The sequence below is a fragment of the Schistocerca americana genome, chromosome 4 (genome assembly GCF_021461395.2).
Source record: "Schistocerca americana isolate TAMUIC-IGC-003095 chromosome 4, iqSchAmer2.1, whole genome shotgun sequence".
Classification (NCBI taxonomy): domain Eukaryota; kingdom Metazoa; phylum Arthropoda; class Insecta; order Orthoptera; family Acrididae; genus Schistocerca; species Schistocerca americana.
Genome location: NC_060122.1, coordinates 26,396,778 through 26,423,402, shown reverse-complemented (window position 1 = coordinate 26,423,402; position 26,625 = coordinate 26,396,778). Strand labels below are relative to the sequence as shown.

At 45.0% G+C, this 26,625-nt stretch overlaps 1 protein-coding gene across 1 annotated transcript in view; it reads right to left on the bottom strand.

Moving 5' to 3' along the window:
* LOC124612899 (vitellogenin receptor-like) overlaps positions 1–26,625 on the bottom strand; it is a 232,698-nt gene that overhangs the window by 121,653 nt on the left and 84,420 nt on the right. Inside the window, exons 9-10 of the mRNA XM_047141363.1 lie at positions 17,687–17,858; positions 2,472–2,670 (exon numbers count right to left, since the gene is read on the bottom strand). Of these exons, the coding sequence (XP_046997319.1) occupies positions 2,472–2,670; positions 17,687–17,858 (371 nt within the window). The remainder of the gene's footprint in view (positions 1–2,471; positions 2,671–17,686; positions 17,859–26,625) is intronic.

The following is a 26,625-nucleotide window of genomic DNA, read 5'->3' as shown; positions in this document are numbered from 1 at the left end:
TCCCTCATCGTCACTGCCCAGCCCTGCAGATCCCTCCGCCTGGCTGCTGCTGTGTAGATTCTCCGACAATGCGCCCAACGCGCGCCACCGATCGCACTCGGAGCCTCCGGCCACCAGTGCTCCGCTGAAGCCAGGATGCCCTGTGGATGAGATGAACCCGCCGCCGCTCGCCCACGGAGCCGTGAGGTCAGCTGCCGATGCCTGCTGCACCGGTGGCTGGGAAGCTGTCAGTCGCGATGTCCGCGAGGTCCCATTATGGGCAGACCATGCACCGTGGGGCCAGGTGGCCGTGGAGTATGGGCGTCAGTCCCTGGCGGCGCCTGTGACCAAGACCGCGTTGCGGCTGGTCCTGATGGAAGTTCTTGCTGTTGTTAGTCAGCCAAGGTGCTGATCAAACGAGGACCGACCCCCAGAGCTGAAATTGACATCTAGCGGCAAATGGATGACTCCTGCGAGCTGGAACAGACTTCCAGAATAGTCACCTATGAAGATTGAACATTCGGACATTGACCACGTCTGTCCTCAGATCCGAACTGCTTCCTAATGGCTTCTGTCAGTTGCTGCCTGCCCTCCACTATTTATATCCGGCAGGAGGACTTTTTTACCCTCGGTGGTAGCTTTTTGTTATTACTCCCGCAGTATATTGCAGTGTAACTTAGCGTGCTGACCTCACTTGCCCTTACACAGCACTCTCCAGACTTTGCTCGGCGCTCGGTCTGTGTGTGTGTGTGTGTGTGTGTGTGTGTGTGTGTGTCAGCCGGTGGGTAGACTGCTTCTGTCAGCAAGGCTATCTGTGTCGCACTTACTTCGCAATGCCTCGGTCGCCAGCTGCCTTTGTTTTCCCATTCTTCACTGCGTGAAGCAACGCTTACTACATGTGGCCACAACACTTATAAACAAATATAAATTCTGTACTAATTATAAACATTTGGAAAAAGAACCACTAGGATTCTTAAAGTATTTACTTGGCTCCACCCGAAAACATGCTAGAAAAGTCGGCCCTTAATTACAAAATAATTACAGGCATGTCAAAAGCCGTGTGCGCACACAGCTTTTGAAAAGCACGCGTAAGTGTGCGCGTGTGTGCCTATAATTATTTAAACAAATAATTCAGCCTAACCCTTGTAGTAGTAGAAGCAACTGTTAAACAGAAGGAATTTTTCTATATATTCAGTTAATTGAATGAGTTATGTTTTAATTGTAATTTCTGCAAATTAAACATCGAACAATGTTTCAGTACCTATTATTGAGATGATTATTAAGGCCCGATTTTTGGTCCCGAGACAGTCAGGCCACTGTTGATTTTCAGAGGAGAACAACGATGCATCAACTTAACAGTGAAATAAGTGTGACACAAATAGGCTGCGTGTTAAAATAATGACATTGTCTGTTCAATAGTCTCACGTGTACCGTATTATTCTGCAAGAACTGTGATTAGGTTTTTACTGCTCATAGATGTTCAATGGTAAACTATTGTAGCAGTATGCTGACGTTTGCCTGCAAATTATTAATGAGGCTTATCAAAAGTTAACCAACAGTGAACTGGCCATATAACTGGATAATACTGTGGAGTTGTGAACAGTGAGAGTAAAGAACTATGAAAAGCAACTGTGCAACTGTCGGCTACATCATTTACAGTAGTTAGTGTTGAATTTCCAGCCCCCATTTTTCAGCCAGTATAAAAATGCAGTACATCGACGACAATCAACAAAGAAATAAAGCAGGCAAATGTCACACAGTGGCACAAGATAAATACTCCACACTGTGGTCCAGCCGCCAGCAAGATTTATTACCACTTCCGAGATACATGGTTAGACTTCATAGCTACAAACCAACTAAAAATAATTTCAGGTTTTAGGATATTTGTGTCAAAGTCCTGTACACTAGTATACTCCTGATTTAATTATTGGTGATATCCATAATTTTGATATGCATTTTGAACTTCAAAAGCTGTCTTTATGTGTCTATGTGCAATGCCGTTCATGATATGATGATTTTAATTAACAAATGTATTCTTTGGAATAATTTGAAAACATTGCTAAGGGGTTATTTGTCTGTATCCATGCAACTGTGTTAGTTACATCAGGCCAATACTTAAGATCAGAGTCTCTCCAATGTATGTTGTGGATCTTTTAGGGGGAAAAACAGTTGCTGTTTTACTCAGCATTAAGGCACAGCACTTCTCTTAATGCAGTCTTCTACTTCCATTAAAGTAGTTTGTGCTTTTGAATATGTATGTATGTGTGTGTGTGTGTGTGTGTGTGTGTGTGTGTGTGTGTGTGTGTGTCTGTGTCTGTACGTCCTATCTTAATAATGCTTGGATTAAACTACAGTAGCCGTGAAACGAATCCGTGCCTCCTGGCCCCAGTGCATGAGATATGTCTGCTTATCTGTTTTCTGATAAATCCTTTCCCCACAATTACAAGACAGTTTTCCACTGAAATTTCTTTCAAATGTGTGTTCCTACATACCCTGCGATCACTGCCATCCAAGTTGACAGATTCTATTGACTTCAGTTTGGCATCCACCCAGTACAAGCGCTCGTTGCCAATGTCTATAGTTATTCCATTGGGCCAGTGCACACCGAGCACGAAGGCCCGTGGTGAGGATCCATCCATACCAGCTGTCGCAATCTTTGGATTCTTGCCCCAGTCAGACCAGAACATTGACCTGCACAAGAAACAACTATTACCTTACATTTAATGTCAGATTAACAATTTTGAAAATAAAACTGAAACAAAGGGGTGTGTAATTAGAAAACAGGAAATTAAAAGATTATCTTGTTCTGATACGGAAGCAATGGCTTACAGCATCAGACACATAGCAAGCTTCTAATAATCACTTTCTAGTGAAAACTAAGAAACTTGGCACAGTTCAAAATAGAAAGCATTACAGTATATGTGCCGGCCTCTGTGGCTGAGCGGGTCTACGTGCTTCAGTCTGGAACCGCGCGACCGCTACGGTCGCAGTTTCGAATCCTGCCTCGGGCACTGATGTTTTTTTTTTTTTTTTTTTTTTTTTTTTTTTTTTTTTTTTTTTGTGGTTTTCGGGCGCACAACTTCAATGGTCATTAGCGCCCTGACTACTCTAAAAATGCACTGCGAGGCACAAGTTGACAACAACAACTAAAAGGGAAAACACAATAAAAGACAGACTGACAGGCATAGGATTAAAAAACATCATCAAATGTCCTTAGCGAGGTGTGTCAAATTGATAAAACAAAGAACACGAGCAGCTGCTCGTGGGTCATCCGCTAAAATGGCATCGAAAGTATTAGGCAGGTTAAGATCGAGGCGCAGTGTGTTAAGATCAGGACAGGACATTAAAATGTGTCTAACCGTCAGCAAGTGCCCACATGGGCAGAACGGCGCCGGCGCAGCCGTCAGCAGATGGTGATGGCTGAACCGGCAGTGTCCAATTCTTAACCTTGCTAAAACGACCTCCTCCCGCCGAGAAGGGCGTGAGGAGGACGTCCAAGCCACGGGAAGAGGTTTTAAGGCCCGAAGCTTGTTGTCGGTAAGTGCAGCCCAATCGGCATGCCACAGCGACACAACGCGCCGACAAATGACCCTGCTAAAATCGGACGAAGGGACACAACAAGAAGCTGTCCGAGGCTGGAGGACCGCAGCCTTGGCCGCGGCATCTGCAGCTTCGTTCCCAGGGATACCGACATGGCCAGGAACCCACATAAAGCTAACCGGCGTACCGACGTCCACCAGCTGCTGAAGAGAGCGTTGGATCCGGTGTACGAAAGGGTGAACCGGGTACGGATCACTGAGGCTCTGGATGGCGCTCAGGGAATCTGAGCAGATGACATAAGCAGAATGTCGGTGGCGGCAGATGTAAAGAAAAGCCTGGTAGAGGGCAAAGAGCTCAGCTGTGAAGACCGAACAATGGCCATGGAGCCGGTATTGGAAACTTTGTGCCCCGACAATAAAGGAACACCCGACCCCTTCATTGGTCTTAGAGCCATCTGTATAAATGAAAGTCATGTTGTTGAACTTCGAACGAAGTTCCAAAAAACGGGAGTGGTAGACCGAACCGGGGGTGACCTCTTTTGGGAGCGAGCTGAGGTCGAGGTGAACGCGGACCTGAGCCTGGAGCCAAGGTGGCGTGCGGCTCTCGCCCACTCGAAAGGTTGCAGGGAGTGAAAAATGAAGGTGTTGAAGGAGGCGACGAAAGCGAACTCCAGGGGGTAGCAAGGCAGAGACATACAACCTGTATTGAAGGTCAAGAGAGTCGTCAAAAAAGGAACGATATGACGGATGGTCGGGCATTGACAGTAGCCGACAGGCATACCGACAAAGCAGTATATCGCGCCGGTAGGTGAGTGGCAATTCGCCAGCGTCAGCATGAAGACTCTCTACGGGACTGGTATAAAATGCTCCGATCGCAAGTCGTAAACCCCGATGTTGTATGGAGTTGAGGCGGCGTAAGATGGATGGCCGTGCAGAGGAGTATACGAAGCTCCCATAATCCAGCTTGGAGCGGACGATCGACCGATATAGACGAAGTAGGACGGTTCGATCCGCTCCCCACGACATACCACTGAGAACACGGAGGACATTTAAAGAACGGGTACAACGGGCGGCCAAATATGACACATGTGGAGACCAGCTAAGTTTCCTGTCAAAGGTAAGGCCTAAAAATTTGATTGTCTCCACGAGTGGGAGAGCGACGGGACCGAGTCGTAAGGACGGTGGGAGAAACTCTTTGTAGCGCCAGAAGTTAATACAGACCGTCTTCTCCGCAGAAAAACGGAAGCCATTGGCGACACTCCAGGAGTAAAGACGGTCAAGAGAACGCTGAAGACAGCGCTCCAGGACACGTGCACACTGCGCGCTGCAATAGATGGTAAAATCGTCCACGAAAAGGGAGCCTGATACATCAGCTGGGAGGCAATCCATTATTGGATTGATCGCGATGGCGAAGAGAGCGACGCTCAAAACTGAGCCCTGTGGCACCCCATTCTCCTGGCGAAAGGTGTCGGACAGGACAGAACCCACACGTACCCGAAACTGTCGATCCATTAAAAAGGAATGAATAAAAAGAGGGAGGCGACCGCGAAAGCCCCATGTATGCATGGTGCGGAGAATGCCCGCCCTCCAACAGGTGTCGTAAGCCTTCTCCAAATCAAAGAACACAGCCGCGGTCGGGCGCTTCCGCAAGAAGTTATTCATAATGAAGGTCGACAAGGTAACCAGATGGTCAACAGCAGAGCGGCGCCTTCGAAATCCACATTGTACATTGGTAAGTAGGCGTCGAGACTCGAGCAGCCAAACCAATCGAGAGTTAACCATTCGCTCCATCACTTTACAGACACAGCTGGTAAGCGAGATAGGTCGATAACTGGAAGGCAAGTGCTTGTCCTTCCCCGGCTTAGGAATCGGGACAACAATAGACTCGCGCCAGCATGCGGGAACATGTCCCTTAATCCAGATGCGATTGTATGTACGAAGAAGAAAACCTTTACCCGCAGGAGAAAGGTTCTTCAGCATCTGAATATGAATAGAATCAGGCCCTGGAGCGGAGGACCGTGATCGGCCAAGTGCGGTTTCGAGTTCCCGCATGGTGAATGGGGCATTATAACTTTCACAATTCGAGGAGCGGAAGTCAGGTGGCCTAGCCTCCTCTGCCCGTTTGCGGGGGAGGAAGGCAGGGTGGTAATGAGCGGAGCTCGAAACCTCGGCGAAAAAGCGGCCGAAGGCATTGGAGACAGCCTCAGGGGCCACAAGGACTTCATTCGCGACCTTCAAGCCAGAAACTGGGGAGTGGACCTTAGTGCCAGATAGCCGGCGCAGGCTACCCCAGACAACAGAAGAAGGAGTAGAACTGTTGAAGGTGCTTGTGAAAGCAGCCCAGCTGGCTTTCTTGCTTTCTTTAATAATACGACGACACTGAGCACGTAATCGTTTATAATTAATACAATTCGCCACTGTAGGGTGGTGCTTAAAGGTGCGTAAAGCACGTCGACGAGCACGTAAAGCGTCTCTACATGCTGCGGTCCACCAGGGGACCGGTACGCGACGTGGAGAAGAAGTAGGGTGAGGGATGGAATATTCAGCAGCAGCGAGAATGACTTCCGTGAGGTGTGCGACCTGACGATCGCAGCTTGTAAAGGTTTGATCCTGAAAGGTCGCCCTGGAAGAGAAGAGCCCCCAGTCTGCCTTGGAGATGGTCCAATTAGAGAAGCACGGAGATGGGGTATGCTGCAGGAGATGGATAACACACGGGAAGTGGTCGCTCGAATATGTATCAGAAAGTGCATACCACTCAAACCGGCGTGCAAGTTGGGTAGTACATATAGAGAGGTCTAAATGGGAATAGGTGTGAGATGTGTCCGAAAGAAAAGTAGGGGCGCCAGTATTGAGGCAGACAAGATCGAGCTGGTTGAAAAGGTCTGCTAACAAGGAGCCCCTCGGGCAGGATGCTGGAGAGCCCCAAAGGGGATGGTGGGCATTGAAGTCTCCAGTTAACAAAAATGGTGCAGGTAGCTGAGCAATAAGTTGCATCACGTCTGCCCTGGTAACGGCAGATGACGATGGAGTGTAAACGGTACAAAAGGAAAACGTAAAAGTGGGGAGAGTAATGCGGATGGCAACTGCCTGCAGGCCGGTGTGCAACGTGATGGGATCGTAGTAAATATCATCCCGGACCAGCAACATAACCCCTCCATGAGCTGGGATACCTACCACAGGGGGTAGGTCAAAACGCACAGAGGTGTAGTGTGCCAAGGCAATTTGATCGCATGGGCGTAGCTTCGTTTCCTGGAGGGCTACAACAAGCGGACGGTGCAAGCGGAGCAGCAACTTCAAGTCCTTTCGGTTGGAGCGAATGCTGCGAATATTCCAGTGAATAAGTGCCATCGTAAGAAAAGAAAGATGAGAGAAGTGGTCACCTCGAAGGCCGCTTAGGGCCTGGCTTCGAGCGAGCACTGCCGCCGCTATCAGTAGGCGGACAGTCATCGTCCATTGGGTCTATAGGGTCATCGGCCATCTCGGGAGGATGGCCGAGAGGGGGAGCTTCCTCCGCCAGTGAACGGCCAGATGTACGGCGACCAGCGGTGCGGCCAGGCGAAACGGATGACGGCCTGGGGCGGCAGCCGCTGGGTGGCGCAAGAGAAGAAATGCGCCGTGGCGGGGAAGGAGAACTGTGCTTCCTATGCGCCTTTTTGGAAGGACGTGTAGTGGAAGTACCGGTCGAAGGCTGTGAGGTCGAGGTACGGAGGAAGTCTGCACGGGATGGTTCCTTCTTGAAGGCCCGTGCATCTGACTTCGGTGTCTTCGTTTTAGCAGAAGCTGAAGAAGGTGCTCGTGTCTGTGGGGTGATGGGAGGAAGAGGAGACGTCGACCGCGCGATCTTAGCACTGGCCGAACGGACGACCGTGGTGCTGAAGGTCAGATCGCATGTCTGGGTAGCTACCGCCCGGGTAGTCCGAGGAGAGGCGAGGACAGTACTGTATTTCCCCGCTGGGAGCAGCGTGGGCTTCCTACTAGCCAATAGCTTGCGAGCAGCCGAGGTGGACACTTTCTCTTTGACCCGAATTTCCTGGATACAGCGTTCTTCCTTATAGACAGGACAGTCGCGGGAGGATGCTGCATGGTCACCCTGACAGTTCACACAACGAGGAGACGGAGGTGGACAGTCACCCTCATGGGCATCCCTGCCACAGGTGACACATTTAGCCGCATTGGAACAAGACTGTCGAGTGTGATTGAAACGCTGACACTGGTAGCAGCGCGTAGGTGTCGGGATATATGGGCGAACAGAAATAACCTCGTAGCCCGCCTTGATGCGCGATGGCAGCTTAACACTATCGAAGGTCAAGAAAATTGTCCGGGTCGGTACAAGGTCATTGTTGACCTTTTTCATGACCCTATGGACAGCCGTCACACCCTGCTCAGCGAGGAATGATTGAAGCTCCTCGTCAGTCAATCCGTCGAGGGAGCCAGTATAGACCACACCACGAGACGAATTCAAAGTTCGGTGGGCCTCCACCCGGACAGGGAAAGTGTACAGGAGGGTGGCCCGAAGCAGTTTTTGTGCCTGAAAGGCATTCTCAGTTTCCAGTAATAAGGTGCCGTTACGCAACCTGGTACAGGATTTGACAGATCCGGTGATGGCATCTACGCCCTTCTGAATAACGAAAGGGTTGACAGAGGAAAAATCCTTTCCGTCCTCAGTTCGAGAAACTACGAGGAACTGTGGGGCAGGCGGTAGTACTTTTGTCACTGTTGGCTGGTCACGTTTCCGTTTTTGGGTCGAAGTCGAAAGAGATGGAGTAGAATCCATTGCGGAGGAATCCCCCATGATTGCCAGCGTCTCCGATGGCGCGCTCCTTCCTTGTGGGGACCCTCTCAGAGGGCACTCCCGCCTTAGGTGAATGTTTACACCTCAGGTCACACCTCCCGAGAAACAGACGGAGGGACCAATCGGCATGGTCAGAAGGTATCAGCTCAGGCAATCACCCCTCCCCGGGCCTGGCCTTTACCAGGGGGTACGCGCGTGCCTTACATGTCTACCCAGGGCGGGGACTTACGCGTTACCCCGTCACCGGCTACGCGTGCGAACGCGTGGGTCGGCCTTCAGGCACGCACAGGGAGGAAGGAAGAAGAGGAAAAAGAAGAGAGAGAGGGAGAAAGAGGACAGACTGTCTCAAACGCCGAGGCGGAGACCAGAGAAGGCAAGGAGAAGAAGGCAATGAGAAAGCGAGGGGAAGAAGGCAATAAGAAGGCAAGGAGAAGAAGGCAATGAGAAGGCAAGGAGAAAAAGGCAATGAGAAGGCAAGGAGAAAAAGGCAATGAGAAGGCAAGGAGAAAAAGGCAATGAGAAGGCAAGGAGAAAAAGGCAATGAGAAGGCAAGGAGAAAAAGGCAATGAGAAGGCAAGGAGAAGGCAAGGGAAAGAGTAAGGAAGACAGTGAGGTGGAGAAGAGCAAAGAAAGGAACCAACAAAAGGAAGGAAGAAACGAGAAGTGAAAAACCAAAAAGACCACGATGAGAGGTCGTGGAACCGTCCGTCTCCGGACGCAGGCGCTAACTACCCCCGTGAGGGGGATGGACTCCTTTTAGTCGCCTCTTACGACAGGCAGGAATACCGCGGGCCTATTCTAATCCCCGGACCCGCAGGGGGGTCGGGCACTGATGTGTGTGATGTTCTTAGGTTGGTTAGGTTTAAGTAGTTTTAAGTTTCCGGGGGACTGATGACCTCAGATATTAAGTCCCATAGTGCTCAGAGCCAACTGAACCATTTGAACTGTATATGCCACATACATCCAACCAATTCAGGATCACTCTAGTCTCTTCCACTGAGATTACTATGATCAGCTTTCCTAAAATCAAAAATTGCCACAAGATGAGTAAACTACAAGCTAAATATGAAAGTGTGGTGTGCTGTTACAGTTACACACAGCTAATTCATCACTATCACAGGGTGCCTCTCCAGACTTAAGTACGTCATTGTTTGAACACCTCAACTGATTAATGAACTTCGAATATTTTGGGAAGAAAAATTTAATGTTTTGAATGAGCAAGCACATCTGCAATTAGATTCTGAGCCAGCCACCGTCTGTACTCCAGAAGGAACTCACCAGACAGCATTTTTGACTATGAATTACAGTATTTCATTTATCAGGATTCGTGTGGTATGTCCATGGCATTTGCCTAAATCACAATCTTTTTAAGAAGCTTTAACCTTATGGCTTTGAAGGTATAGGGAGTACATGGTTCACTTAACATTTAACTGATCAGAAGCAAAATGGATATGTAGTGTGGCAAAATGGATATGTATTGTGGAAGTCTGAACTGCGTAAAAATAGTTGCAGCAAACAAGTGGTGTGGTACAGTGGAGTGCATTGTCACCCCTGTTTTTCACTGTGATGTTCCATGATTATGGTCACAGCAGGAGAGGAAACTTGAGAAAACAAAAGATTAAAGCAATGGTGTTTGCAGATTACTACAATCTGGGGAAACTGAGGACATTCAGGAACAGCTGCATGCTTAGGAAGAAACCGTAAGAGATGAAATTTAGACATACGAGATCATGGTTACAACTAGAAATATAGAGCAATTAGCAGAATAAGGTTTGGAGGAGCAATTGAAGGTGGGAAGTGAGCAGTACTTGGGAAGTATGACAGAGGAGAAGTGGCAAACACACAAGCATACTTGCCAAGTGTTAGGAACCTGATTTGGAATGAGGATGTCCCACAAATGGAAAGATGTCAGAAATAGAAGTTACTACATCCCAATTTTGACCTATGTACCTGAAACTTGGGTAATGAGAGAGATGTGAGCAGATTACAGGCCTTTGAAGTTTCCCAGAAGTACAAGAGGAGTAACAAAGAGTGGACGAGGAATGGAACAGTAAGGAAAATAGTGAAAGAGGGACCCTTCAAGAGCAGGACAGAATATCAAGACTAAGATGGTATGGGCACTAAGAATGGGAAGCAAGAGGGTGCCCAGGAAGATGTACAAAATGGAGATGCGAAAGAAACAGCCATGAGGAAGACTAAAGGATAGAGGGGTGAAAAATATGAAGGTTGAAAATAAAAGGCAAGTACTAGACTATATTGAACACACAAGCTGTGGGGAAAAAAAAGAGTATATGGCGAGGCTTATGTTTCAGACAGAACCAGACTGGGGCTAGAAATTGTTCAAGATAAGCAAAATGCTTACACAGCTCTGATGGATCTTCTAATGAGGCCAGATTACTACTGACATTCAACATGACCCACTCTTGTTCTTCATACATAAATGACCTATCTTATACCAAAAAAGATAAACTGGGCTCACTTATGGTGCTTATGTGATCAGCAAAGAGCACAGAGCTGCAACAGAAGATAAGCAATTAGTTGAAGTCTTCATCCTCTGTAAATGGAGTTTTCCTTAAGAAAAAGCTGTGCAAGGCAAGAATTGCAATTCAACACAAGATGGAAAGTAAACATTTGAGGCTACTATCTTTGAATGTGCATGTTCCAGAATTAACTGGAAATCACAACCAGATCTTTCCAAATGCTTAATTCCACATCTGCTCTAGGTTTAAGTGCGAATTCTGGTAATTAAAACATCAGAAAATTAATTTACTTTGTGTAATACCATTTTATGTACAATGGACTACTCTTCTGGGACAATTCAAGAGACAATGGACACACTACACCGAAGAATAATGTTCTCTGTGTATCTTTACTTCGTGACACTTGTCAAAATGAATGATGCTATTATGCCTTATTTTTTACTCAAGTCTGCCGTAAAGAATCTTCCATTGTGACTTAAATGTGCTGGCAGATAAATTTTGAAAATTCATATCATTTATTCTTTAAATTTCTTACTCCACTGATGACCTGAATAGAAGGTATGTTATTTGTAGGTCAACATTAAAACAAATCCTGTGAACAGCCATAATGTAACCACATTTCCATAGAGGAAATTTATCTTGTGATTGTACTGATTTTCCACATCAACAGCCAGCATTGCAAATATAGGCCAAGGAACATGTGAAAAGAATGAAACCACATAAATGTTTTAATTGTTACACCAATTTACATGTGCTATTACTGACTAGATGCAGACTGGCTAAATTAGGAGCCATTTCGTATTCCTATTACACATGTGAGCAAAGAAAGCTTAGTAGGTAAATTTGGTCAAAGACTATTTATGTTAACCCTAGGACACCAAAGGTGGTGGTGGTGGTGGGGGGGGGGGGGGGGGGGTTCATTGAACCCACAATTTTTTTATGTCCCCTGCTTTTGCCCAAGTAACTTTCATACTACATATTCCATTTGAGTTGTTATTGTTGGCTATTTTATGAAATGTTAGTGTCAGTATATTTTATAGAAAATTCCTGCTTTGAAAGAAAAAATAAACTTATTATGGGTCCAACAGACCCCCCCCCCCCCCCCCCCCCCCCATTAGGCTTCCATGCTATAGAAAATTTCCCTTAGTAGGATTTTGTATTTCTCATCTCTACAACAATGCAAGTTAGTTTCTTGTTCATTGGTATTCTTGATATTCACAACAATCCGTTTCCTTTCAGAGGAAGTGATTGTTGATGTCAGTCAGCTGTTATTTATCTTGTAAACTTGCAGTGAGTTAGTGCAGTTCCCAACACTTAGGCCTCCAGTAACTTTGGTGTCCTACACAGCAAAAATGAAACCAAGTAAAAACTTACTGATGTCAACAATGCACCAAGATAAAGGCACTGTTGGGGCAGAGAAGAATAAAACCGAGATAAATGCATATTATAATTCCACTAAAGGTGGAATTGATACCATCTATCAAATGGCGCGTATGTACACCTGCAAGAGGGGAACAAAGAGATGGCCTCTATCTGTATTTTGCTCCTTCATCGACATTTGTGCTATCAATGCAACCACCATATTCATCCAGGAACATCCAAGATGGAATGAAAAGAAACACAACAAACGGAAACTTTATCTTCTGCAAGCTGAGATGGAACTAGTGAAATTTGGAAGGTAGGAGACGAGATACTGGCAGAAGTAAAGCTGTGAGTACCGGGCGTGAGTCGTGCTTCGGTTGCTCAGATGGTAGAGCACCTGCCCGCGAAAGGCAAAGGTCCCGAGTTCGAGTCTCGGTCGGGCACACAGTTTTAATCTGCCAGGAAGTTTCAGTGAAATTGAAGGTAGAAGAAAGAAGTGCCAATGTAAGAGGGTTATCTATCCAAATTGTTCAATCAATGTTGACTATTCTACAAAAGAAAATCACAGAAGTGACAACAGAAGCACGTCAGCCTCCTGCAGGGAAAGGTCGGTGCCATATTTGTGTAAGAATAGCTAAAACGAAGAAGCAGAAGTACAACAATCTAAGTAAACCAAAACAGTATTGTGGACAGTGTCACAAACGTGTGTAACACATTCAGAAAAAATTGTGAACTGTGTCTCTTGCCTTGAAGTTGAGGACTCAGAGTAGTCTATTGTATATGAACACATCTGTATTTTGTATTGTAATATGTCCATTTTTTATTCACTCAATCCAATATTTATAACAATTAACAACATTTATAAATCGATGCTTTAGTTAAAATACATAAACCATTTTGAAAGTTCTAATTTTTCATCAGTCAACTTATTTAATACCTGTGGGCTCGCCGAACACCCCCCCCCCCTCCCCCCTTATGCAACCAAGTTGGAAAAAAAGGCTTGGGCATCCTAGGGAATTCCATAAACTCTGGAAAGATGCGTAAGTCTGAACTACAAAAATTGGGACTAATATTTGGTTCAATGCTGCTTTACTGTATAAATTTTGAAAGAACTGAACATTGTTCATAGTTCACACAATTTTGGCAGGTGTTGCAAATGTTTTATGCATCACCAGTATTTGAAATTTACAACAGGAGCCAAATACACACAGATACATATCGCATCTATCTGTTCAATGAATGGTAAGTATGTACCTCTGGAAAACTGTTCTTACGTGAGGGCACAATTTTTGTTGAACAAAATTTGGAATTTTTCCCCAGGAGCACTAAGTTTTCTGTATCCTTATTTACAAAAATGGGGAAATGTGTCAGTAATTTTATATTTAAGGTTACACTTTAAATTCTACACAGGTGTCATTTCTATATATAGGACATTCTCTACTAGTGCAAAATTTTTTATTGCAGATGTACTTTGGTGATACACAGTTCAAGTTCATTAGGAGGCATCTATGTGTCACAAGAAGCATAGCAAAGCAAAAACTATCTCTTAATAGCCAACAATACGTGTGGCCAATGCAGATGAGAAACATCAAAAACTTTCACAGTTATGGCATCTTTAAAGCTCTTATGTGTTTTTCCCACCACCATCTAGGATTTCCTTTTTAGAGTAATTCTTTCAGCCAGTAAAGAATTCGAAAGTGGAGGAAGGTGTCATGTGATGTCTAACTTAAAAAACAACCCTGTTGGAGGAACATCCACAACTAAGCATTATACCAGAGATTGAAAATACCACTTCAGTCGTGAAGTTCTTTTATTATCACACGACTGGTTTCAGGCTCTCATACGCCCATCTTCAGGTGTCTTAACTTGGTGCTGTGACCTCCAAGTGCTGCAGTAGACATGTACAAGGTGCGGTGTGCTACCTACAAGCACAAAGCATTGAGTCTGTGCTCTGGGCTCGTAGGTAGCACACCACACCTTTTACACATCTACCGTGGTGCTCGGGGTCAGAGCACCAAGTTACGACATCTGGAAATGGGCATATGAGAGCCCAAAACGAGTTGTGTGATGATAAAAGTATTTTACAACTGAAGCGATATTTTCAACCTCTGGTCTTAAACTAAATATCTTGTAGGTATGATTTCAAATAGGCACTATAACTATTCCATCTTCATATATAGCTGCTATTCTTGTACAGAAGAAATAATAATGGGGTTTTTGCATCAAGCAAATACTCGAGCATTAAAGTTTAATTGGTTTTCTTTAGCCAAGTTTAAAAAGTCAATTGCAATTGAACTTCAAATTTTTTTACACTCTACTGATTGCATACCAGTTTCTAAAGTTCCGCTGCATTTTCCATTCCTAAGAACAAAATAAATTTTTAGCATCTGCAGAGAAACCAGCACAATTTGTCACTTGATTCAGCTTTATCGTTTGATGTTTCAACACTTCAGTGTTACTACACATTCAATATTTCTCTTGCATTTCTGGAAGTACTTTATGAAAAATACTTGTTTAAGTGATATTGACAACATGTTGCCCACAACTTTAATTTGTTGTGTAATAGGAAAGTTGTTAAGGATTACTTTGTGGCAACTGATGCTATAACTCTTCAAATTCTACCGTTATCTTACAACTTACTGTAAACAGACTGCACACACGAAGGGAAGGTGAAAGGGAGCAATTTTATTTAAATTCCATGAGATGACAAATATTTAAAGACAGTGGTGAACACATTCTTGGAAAGAGGCTTTAATACAAAGGAAAATAAAACCAAGTAGTTGAATGAAGTCTAGTGAGATGAACAGTAGAAACAGTGGTGCTGGAGAGTGACAATTTACTTGTTATCTAATGTTACATTTTTCTCGTGTTTGTGATGTTCATTATTGATCCAAATGGACACTGTTCAAGTATCAGAAACATGCACATTAAAGGTTTACCTTTAGACACTTCAGATAAGCTGATAAACGTATGTCTACACTAAGGGTTGCCCCAAGTTCCTCTAAGTGAAATTCCCTGATTTTTCCCTGATTTCTAGACAAGTCTCACCATTTTTCACTCACAAATTTTGAGATCTCAAGAGCAATTAAACATAAGTTGACAAAAAATGTAAGGACTTCTGTTATTTCTAAACGTGTGAGCGAAAATCTTAAGTACTAACATCAACATCTTTTGTAATGAACTGTTTAGATGGAGAAAGAAAACCAAATGGTATACGTGTTTCATTAAGACCACTGATATTTTATTTCAATAAAGTGAAACATTTGTTAACAAAATTACGCATTTTGTTGGAGTCGCAAGACAGATTTGGAATACCTTTACTGCTTTCAGTAATACCCCCACAAGAAAGTAGGCCTCTTGAAAGAAATGTATAAGGTGGGAAAGAGTTGTATAAACTAATACTATAGATGACCACCAATAAAATGTTGGTTCTACTATGTTTGTAATTGTTGGTTACTACCCAATGTGTTATGTTTATTATTCTACTGGTAATGTGTAATTTTTCTTTCAAGAAATACATGAGTACATAGTGTACAAACTGACAGAGACAGCCACAGTTTTCTTCTTGTAGTCCATACTTTCGAATATATAAACTACTTTCGAAGTGCCAAAATGTACTCAAATAAACAAAATTTCTACAAAATGCCACACTGTACTATACACTTGCAGTGAGACAGTCAATTCCTGAAATCTATCACTTGTGGCCTCTGGCCTGCCAAGGAGCACCACAGTCCAGGGTCTATGGATAAACCATGAAAGTATGCCACATTATGCCCCACACAAACTGACCCAGCCTGCGGGCAGAGACTAAATCTGACTATGGGCTGCAGATCAGCAGGCTCAATCCGTTAGAGATACCAACAGAAATGACCTGGAATTCTGGCCCACTCGTGTGGCCAGCTATTCATGTGTTACAGACACCATGTTGACAAAATGAGATCATAGTGATCACCCATGCAACAGATGACTTATGCAAATACTCTGAGAATCAATACCAATGAGGATAGGTAGGAATTCACCGTAAACGTGATCGCTGAGCCACAGACAGGCACATAGAAAAGACAATCTCATTCTCTCAACTAAGTTTTTGGCCATAGCCTTTGCCAGATAATGACTGTGCACACATATTCACACAATCACTCAGACAACTCATGCACACAGGACTGTTGTCTCTGGCTGCAGCATCAACAAGCTCTGAGAAGGCTAGCAGCATGTAGTGGTGGCAGCACTGACTACAAGCTGAGGGGAGAGGGTGGGGTGGGAATGGGAGAAGCAGCAAGAATGAGAATAGGGAAGTGGCACATGTATTCAGCTGCACACAGCCAGTGGCAAAGCATGACATCTCAGTAAACCATTTCACACTACTGAGACAAAAACACAATTTTTCAAGTGTTTCTCAAATTCCCCCTGATATGTTTGAAATTCCCTGCTATTCCCAGAACCTGTGGCAACCCTGATACTATTCTCTCCTTTTCATGTCTAAAAAAGATGCGAATCTAAGTGTGCATCTTAATGGCATTATGAGGGACCAGGCAGTAGTTTTTCTGGACACCAAGTGTCAAGGAGTAACAGGTGAAAGCTGCGATGTTTAAAAAATCCTAGTGAATCACAGCAAAATTTATTATTAATCTCTGGATAGTGGTATCCAAAATTTGATTCGAGGGACAGAGGACAAAGATCATTTTTTAAAAATTGCTACCCCTGTTACAATTAGTCATCTGTGAATTAACTAGAAGTTATGACTATATACCTGTTTCAACTGATGTGCCACGAATTTCCAAATAAAGATTTTCATCAAAAATTATTGTAGTCAATGTGATCAAAACCTGGTCTGCTGGAGTTTTTTTTATTTTATTAAAATGTCGGCACAAACTAAACTGGCAGAGTACAGTCTCTCAACAAGAGAGAAGCTGAGATTTTCTACACTCATGATCTACAAATGTTCACACAAAATGCAGTTAAATTTATTTGGAAGTGCTACGCACATTAGGTGCTTTATTTGTGACCAATCACTGCACTGTTATTTTGAGGCAATTTCAAGCAATCATCACAACATCTGGGCACATTAGTTGCAATGGGAACTACTACCAATAGATAAATCTCTCTATCACTACACCACTTGATGCATGGCCTTGGGATGCTATTCTTTTAGTTCATTATTCTACGCATTGTAAGGATTATGAAATAAGTGCTATACAATATGGCTCAAGGTTACACAAATAGAGCTGATAACTACTACAGATGACTACTACAGATGAATATGACAAATTGACTAAAGTGTTTACATGGAAGGGCACATACTGAGGCATCAGTAATTTGGTACTGGAAGGAAGTGTAGCGAAGTTGCATCAAACCAGTGTGAACTGGATACAATTTTTGCCCTTCAGGACAAGCAGTGAAGAGAGTGGGCCATGGCCCTTATTAGAAATGTTGAGTGTTAAACAGCTAATAGTATCCTCACATCCACTTAGAAGATACCTATTTATAACTTTAGCTGTAATGTGGTGTGCAAAGAGCAGCATTTTGAGCCTTACCCATCCCGAGTCAGGAGAGCTATTCCCCTGGGCTTACGGATATCCTCATTCACCAGCACAGTGCATTCTGTCCCAGTTTTTGTGCAGACTCCAATGTAGCTCTCCTCACCATCGGTGAAGTATATGTTGCCTGTTATGAGGTCCAATGCCAGGTCTTCCGGTAGACTCAAACCTGTAAATTTTGAATTGTGTCAATTTACACTTCACAGAGACAACTGTGCTAACTTCACAATCCACATTAAGCCAATTTACAGAAATGTTGTCTATGACCCAAATATCCATTTTACTTCTTGAGACAGTAGACCACTGCTTTTTGAACTCTGGTTCATATGGCTCTGAGCACTATGGGACTTAACATCTGAGGTCATCAGTCCCATAGAACTTAGAACTACTTAAATCTATGCCCAAAGCAGGATTCGAACCTGCGACCGTAGCAGCCACGCAGTTCCGAAATGAAGCGCCTAGAACCTCTTGGCCACAACGGCTGGCTTGAACTTTGAACTGAGCAGTTTATAAAGGCTCTTACAGCTCAATATGAACTCCTTATCTCAGAGCAAAATGACAATTCCCATTGATACTGGCGAAAGAAGCAACAAATGAATTTTTGTTTCCTTCAAATGACTGGGTACTGAAAACCCCAAATCTTTGGCTCTGGGCCTACACCCAATGAGCCACCAAGGCACACAGCCTATCTCCATACACTTCACCAGAAATGAATTTTTGCTTTCCAAACACACACAGAAAATGGAATCCAAATATTATCCCTACTTAGTTGGCATGTATTACACAACAGTTTCCTTTAAAGTTTTAACATCAGAACAATGTCACACTAATGCAGCATCTATTGTATTCAATATTCTTTTTTGCAAATTTAAATGTCTTCATTTTTCACAATTGATTTCAATATTTTGACAATTTTCTTATAAGCAACAACAGGAGGCCCTCGTCACATGACATTTACATTTAATTGCTCTGAAGCAGCCATACTGGCAATGTCAGAGATGTTGCTTTGTATAAAGATGAGACTATTCTGAAGAGCAGGGAAGGATACTTGGCATAAGTCTACAGTGACAGTATACAGGGTGTTCCAGAAATTCTTGCTACAAAATCACACAACTTGTAAAGGGGAGTGAATACATAACATTTTGCATAGGAGGCTGTAACCTGAAACTTACCATTTCTGTTTTATGAAAGTTTCAATTCAGATGTTTAACTCTTTCACTTGAATTTAATTACACATGATACTATGTAATTATGATCCCACAAGAAGTAATCCACAGGCAATAGGGAGTCACGCAGTTGAGACTACCTCAGCTTATCCATTTTTCACCATGCCTTCAGATGGTCTGAACCACGTGTCAGGAGTGATGTGGAGCACCATCGTGCTCACACCACATCTCCTAACCAACATTCAGAGGCACAGCTTTGAAAAACTGGTCCAACACATTTTGTACAAAGATCAAGTATGCAAGACCAGTTAGCTTGAGTGGAAGGCACATCTTAACAGAAACTGTTAGAGTGGAAATGTACGTTTCCAGATATAGGTTCTATTCAAAACATTACTCATCTACTCCCTCTACTAGAAGTTTGTCACAGGAATTTCTGAATACCCGGTAGATACCAATTAACTTTAAGTGACAAACGACACCATTGAGTATGCCTCTAGCATGGGGACTGAGTGCAGGAATGCTTTGTGCCTTTGTGAACCAATGCAATTCTGATGGATCAGATAAAGCTAATGAAGCTTCAACAGAATTTTAAAGGAATAGTAGAGTTTGTCCAAAGCATGCTTAGAATTATGTAGAACTGGAAGAACAGCCTCAGTTAACATTGTGCCAAGCTAATATGCGATCAAAAGATTTAGACACCCCCAGAAACATATGTTTTCCACATTAGGTGCATTGTGCTGCCACCTACTGCCAGGTACTCCATATCAGTGAGCTCGGTAATCATTAGATATTGTGAGAGAGCAGAATGGGGTGCTCCACATAACTCACAAACATCGAACGTTGTCATGTGATTGGGTGTCACTTGCTTCATACGTCTGTATGTGAGACTTCCACACTCACGAACATCCCTAGGTCCACTGTTTCCAATGTGACAGTGAAGTGGTAACATAAAGGGACACATACAGCACAAAAGTGTACAGACCGACATCTGTTGACTGACAGCTGAAGAGAGTCATACCATCACACAGGAATTCCAAACTGCATCAGGATCCTCTGCAAGTCTTGTGACAGTTAGGCAGGAGGTGAGAAAACTGATTTCATGGTTGAGCAGCTGCTCATAAGCCACACATCACACCAGTAAACAGCAAACGATGCTTCACTTGGTGTAAGGAGCGTAAACATTGGACGATTGAACAGTGGTAAAACTTGTCTTGTGGCAGCCAGAGCGAGAGCACCAGCAGCAGCGAGTACTGTTTGTATAAAGCGTTTATTTTGCATTTTGTTTACGACCTTCCACTAAGGAAGGGATTCTATTTGTGTTTATCTGCTCTGCATAGTAACTAACAGTTCTTGATAAAACTTTACGTAGTTTTCGTGTTAGATTTCTTAGTGTTTTCTTGATCGTTTAGAACAGAAAGCGCCCTAAAACCGTCTTTTGTTTGTTTCGCGGCCGTTAGCCACTAGTCACTTGAATCAGCAGTTGTCTTGTGACAGCCAGAGCGAGAGCACCAGCAGCAGCGAGTACTGTTTGTATAAAGCGTTTTTGTACTTATTTGCTGCGCTTAGCTTTTAAATAGTTTTTCTGGGAAAACCTAGCGTAGTTTTCGCGTCTCGTATTTCAGTGAGTGTTTCTTGATTATCAGAGTAGCTCATCAGAAGATTATCTTGGGAATTTGTCACCGTATAGAGTAGGGTAAACATAGTCATGTGTAGGGACTGTGGTTGTTGTGAGCGGACGCAAGGAGAATTGGCCACTCTTCGGGGGCAGGTGGAGGCTTTGTCTGTTAGGCTCATCGAGCTCGAGGCGCAGGCGTCGGCTCGTAGTGGCGTTGGGGCAACTGTGGTGAGACCTATGCCTACTTCGGTGGCCTTGGAATCACATGGAACCCCTGATGTCGCTGCGTCTTCCGGCAGTGAGCATCTTACCGGTCAGCCATCACTCCAGGGTGAATGGCGGACAGTGGTGGGCTCGCGCGTGCCTGGCCGAAAGGCGAAGGTGGGATCTGGCCGCGTGGCAGTTGCCTTACCCCTTTCCAACAGGTACGGGGTGCTTCCTAGTGGTGATGACATCGTTTCCGAGCCACCACAGGATGCCTCGCCTGTTGGGCCAGTGGCCGATTCTCCGGCAAGGTCCCGACAGTCACAGAGGGCGGGCCTATTAGTTATAGGGAGCTCCAACGTTAGGCGGGTTATGGAGCCCCTTAGGAAAATAGCGGGTAGGTCGGGGAAGAATGCCAGTGTGCACTCCGTGTGCTTGCCGGGGGGTCTCGTCCGTAATGTGGAGGAGGCCCTTCCGGCAGCTATTGAACGCACTGGGTGTGACCGGCTGCAGATAGTAGCACATGTCGGAACGAATGACGCCTGCCGCTTGGGTTCTGAGGCCATCCTTGGTTCCTTCCGGCGGCTGGCTGATTTGGTGAAGACAACCAGCATCGCACGCGGAGTGCAAGCTGAGCTTAATATCTGCAGCATAGTGCCCAGAGTCGATCGCGGTCCTCTGGTTTGGAGCCGTGTGGAGGGTCTAAACCAGAGGCTCAGACGACTCTGCGACTATAATGGTTGCAAATTCATCGACCTCCGTTATTGGGTGGAGAACTGTAGGGCCCCCCTAGACAGGTCAGGCGTGCACTACACACCGGAAGCAGCTACTAGGGTAGCAGAGTACGTGTGGCGTGCACACGGGGGTTTTTTAGGTTAGAGGGACCCCCCCTTGGGCGAAACGATAAAATACCTGACGGCTTACCAGAGAGGACATTATCATCGTTGATAAAGAACGTCCGTCCTCAGAGACCAAAAACAGGAAAAGTTAACGTAATATTGGTAAACTGCAGGAGTATCCAGGGCAAGGTTCCTGAATTAGTATCTCTTATTGAAGGAAAAAGTGCGCATATGGTATTAGGAACGGAAAGTTGGTTAAAACCGGAAGTGAACAGTAACGAAATCCTAGACACAGAATGGAATATATACCGCAAGGATAGGATAAACGCCAATGGTGGAGGTGTATTTATAGCAGTAAAGAATTCAATAATATCCAGTGAAGTTATTAGCGAATGCGAATGTGAAATAATCTGGGTTAAGTTAAGTATCAAAGGTGGGTCAGATATGATAGTCGGATGCTTCTATAGACCACCTGCATCAGCAACCGTAGTAGTTGAGCGCCTCAGAGAGAACCTGCAGAACGTCGTGAAGAAGTTTCGTGATCATACTATTGTAATAGGGGGAGACTTCAATCTACCAGGTATAGAATGGGATAGTCACACAATCAGAACTGGAGCCAGGTACAGAGACTCTTGTGACATTATCCTGACTGCCTTGTCCGAGAATTACTTCGAGCAGATAGTTAGAGAACCAACTCGTGAAGCTAACGTTTTAGACCTCATAGCAACAAATAGACCGGAACTTTTCAACTCCGTGAATGTAGAAGAGGGTATCAGTGATCATAAGTCAGTGGTTGCATCAATGACTACAAGCGTAATAAGAAATGCCAAGAAAGGAAGGAAAATATATTTGCTTAACAAGAGTGATAGGGCACAAATCGCAGAATATCTGAGTGACCACCATCAAACGTTCATTTCTGAGGAAGAGGATGTGGAACAAAAATGGAAAAAATTCAGGAACATCGTCCAGTACGCCTTAGATAAGTTCGTACCGACTAAGGTCCAAAGCGAGGGGAAAGATCCACCGTGGTATAACAATCATGTACGAAAGGTACTACGGAAACAAAGAAAGCTTCATCATAGGTTTAAGAGTAGTCGAATCATAGCTGATAAGGAAAAGCTGAACGAAGCGAAAAAGAGCGTAAAGAGAGCAATGAGAGAAGCATTCAACGAATTCGAACATAAAACATTGGCAAACAATCTAAACAAGAACCCTAAAAAGTTTTGGTCATATGTAAAATCGGTAAGCGGATCTAAATCCCCTATTCAGTCACTTGTTGACCACGATGGCACCGAAACAGAGGACGACCAAAGAAAGGCAGAAATACTGAATTCAGTGTTCCGAAACTGTTTCACTGCGGAAAATCGTAACACGGTCCCTGACTTCAGCCGTCGCACGGACGCCAAAATGGAAAATATTGAAATAAACGATATCGGAATTGAAAAACAACTGCTATCACTTAGTAGCGGAAAAGCATCCGGACCAGACGAGATACCCTTAAGATTCTACAGTGATTATGCTAAAGAACTTGCCCCCTTTCTATCAGCAATTTATCGTAGATCGCTGGAAGAACGTAAAGTACCTAGCGACTGGAAGAAAGCGCAGGTCGTTCCCATTTTCAAGAAGGGTCATAAATCAGATGCGAATAATTATAGGCCTATTTCGCTTACGTCAATCTGTTGTAGAATAATGGAACATGTTGTGTGTTCTCGTATTATGACGTTCTTAGATAATACAAATCTCCTTCATCATAACCAACATGGATTCCGCAAACAGAGATCATGTGAAACTCAGCTCGCCCTATTTGCCCAAGAAATTCACAGTGCCGTAGACACTGGCGAGCAGATTGATGCCGTATTCCTGGACTTCAGGAAGGCATTTGATACGGTTCCGCACTTACGTTTAGTGAAAAAAATTCGAGCTTACGGAATATCGGACCAGGTTTGTGATTGGATTCAGGATTTCCTAGAAGAAAGAACACAACATGTCATTCTTAACGGTTCAAAATCTGCAGATGTAGAGGTAATTTCGGGAGTACCGCAGGGAAGCGTGATAGGACCTTTATTGTTTACAATATACATAAATGACTTAGTTGACAACATCGGTAGCTCTGTGAGGCTATTTGCAGATGACACGGTTGTCTACAAGAAAGTAGCAACATCAGAAGACTCGTACGTACTCCAGGAGGACCTGCAGAGGATTAATGCATGGTGCGACAGCTGGCAGCTTTCCCTAAACGTAGATAAATGTAATATAATGCGCATACATAGGGGCAGAAATCCATTCCAGTACGATTATGCCATAGGTGGTAAATCATTGGAAGCGGTAACGACCGTAAAATACTTAGGAGTTACTATCCGGAGCGATCTGAAGTGGAATGATCACATAAAACAAATAGTGGGAAAAGCAGGCGCCAGGTTGAGATTCATAGGAAGAATTCTAAGAAAATGTGACTCATCGACGAAAGAAGTAGCTTACAAAACGCTTGTTCGTCCGATTCTTGAGTATTGCTCATCAGTATGGGACCCTTACCAGGTTGGATTAATAGAAGAGATAGACATGATCCAGCGAAAAGCAGCGCGATTCGTCATGGGGACATTTAGTCAGTGCGAGAGCGTTACGGAGATGCTGAACAAGCTCCAGTGGCGGACACTTCAAGAAAGGCGTTACGCAATACGGAGAGGTTTATTATCGAAATTACGAGAGAGCACATTCCGGGAAGAGATGGGCAACATATTACTACTGCCCACATATATCTCGCGTAATGATCACAACGAAAAGATCCGAGAAATTAGAGCAAATACGGAGACTTACAAGCAGTCGTTCTTCCCACGCACAATTCGTGAATGGAACAGGGAAGGGGGAGATCAGATAGTGGTACAATAAGTACCCTCCGCCACACACCGTAAGGTGGCTCGCGGAGTATAGATGTAGATGTAGATGTAGATGTAGAACTGTTGTGTGGAGTGACAATTCACAGTACAGAATGTAGCGATCCGATCGCAGGGTGTGGGTATGGCAAATACCCGGTGAACATCATCTGCCAGCATGTATAGTGCAAACAGTAAATTTCAGAGGCAGTGGTGTTATGGTGTGGTCATGTTTTTCATGGAGGGGTTTTTTTTTTTTGGTTGGGTTTAAGGGCGCTCAACTACTGAGGTCATTAGCGCCCAGTCACTGTTGTTAGAGCACATGGAATCTGTTACAACTCAAGGGGATGGGGGGACACCAGAAGGACCTGACAAAGATGCAGATAAAATAAGTAAAAAGGTTAAATGTCTTTGGACAAGCCAGTTAAAGTTAGAAAACGCAGAATACGAGCAGCTGCTCGAGCGTCATCAGCTAAAACATCTGGTAAAGTAGATGACACGGACAGGATAACACGAAATTGACTAAAACGGGGACACGACAATAAAACATGGCGCACTGTTAATGCCTGACCACAAGGGCACTGCGGGGCTGGGTCACCGGAGAGCAGGTAGCGGTGGCTAAACCGGCAATGCCCAATCCGCAACCTGGTCAGAAGGACCTCCTCGCGCCGAGATGGTCGGGAGGATGTTGTCCATACAGTTGGAAGCGGTTTTACTGCCCGGAGCTTGTTTCCTTGGAGGGATGACCAAGCATCCCACCACAACGACTCAAGTCTCTTACATACATCCCCACGAACGTCAGATGACGAGACACAATGGGAGGCTGTCCGAGGCAGGAGGACTGCAGCCTTGGCTGCAGCATCCGCAGCCTCATTCCCAGGCACTCCTACATGTCCAGGAACCCACAGAAAGCTGACAGAACCACTACCATCAGCGAAAGAATGGAGGGACTGCTGTATCCGTTGAATCAAGGGATGGACCGGATAGGGAGCTCCAAGGCTCTGAAGAGCACTAAGTGAGTCAGAGCAGAGTATGTACGATGAATGGCGGTGGCGGCGGGCATACTGAACGGCCTGATGGAGAGCAAAAAGCTCAGCCGTAAAGCTGGAACATTGGTCGAGGAGCCGGTATTTAAAGGTGGCGGCCCCGACGACAAAGGCACAGCCGACACCATCGTCAGTTTTGGGGCCATCGGTGTAAATAAAGGTGTGACCGGCAAGGCGAGCACGAAGTTCGACAAACCGTGAGCAATACACTGCAGCCGGAGTACCCTCCTTCGGGAGTGAGCTGAGGTCGAGATAAATATGAACCGGAGCCTGGAGCCAAGATGGTGTCGGGCTCTCACCATCTCTGAAGGTGGTAGGGAGGGCAAAATCCAATTGTCGAAGCAGGCGACGGAAGCCGACTCCAGGGGGCAGCAGGGCAGACACATACAACCCGTACTGACGGTCGAGAGAATCGGCGAAGAAGGACTGGTAAGAGGGGTGGTCGGGCATAGACAACAGCCGGCAGGCATACCGACACAGCAGTACGTCGCGCCGGTAGGTCAATGGTAACTCTGCAGCTTCAGCATAAAGACTCTCGACAGGACTAGTGTAGAAGGCTCCGGTCGCAAGACGTATCCCCCGATGGTGGATGGAGTTGAGCCGGCGTAAGAGGGATGGCCGAGCGGACGAGTAGACGAAGCTCCCATAATCCAACTTCGATCGGACTATGGACCGATACAAGTGAAGCAGGACAGTGCGATCCGCTCCCCAAGATGAACTACTAAGAACTCTGAGGACATTAAGGGAACGTGTACAACGGGCCGCCAAATAAGAGACATGTGGAGACCAACACAGTTTCCTGTCCAACGTGAGCCCTAGAAACTTAGTTGTTTCCACGAATGGGAGAACAACTGGACCGAGATGTAAGGATGGCGGAAGGAACGCTTTATATCGCCAAAAGTTGATACAAACCGTCTTCTCTTCAGAGAACCGGAAGCCATTTGCCACGCTCCATGAGTGGAGGCTGTCTAGACAACGCTGAAGGCAGCGCTCCAGGAGGCATGTTCGCTGGGCACTGCAGTAGATCGCGAAGTCATCGACAAAGAGAGAGCCTGAGACATTAGGTGGAATGCAATCCATAATTGGATTGATCGCGATGGCAAAAAGGGCTACGCTCAAGACGGAGCACTGAGGCACTCCGTTCTCCTGGAGGAAGACGTCGGACAATACGGAACCCACACGTACCCTAAACTTTC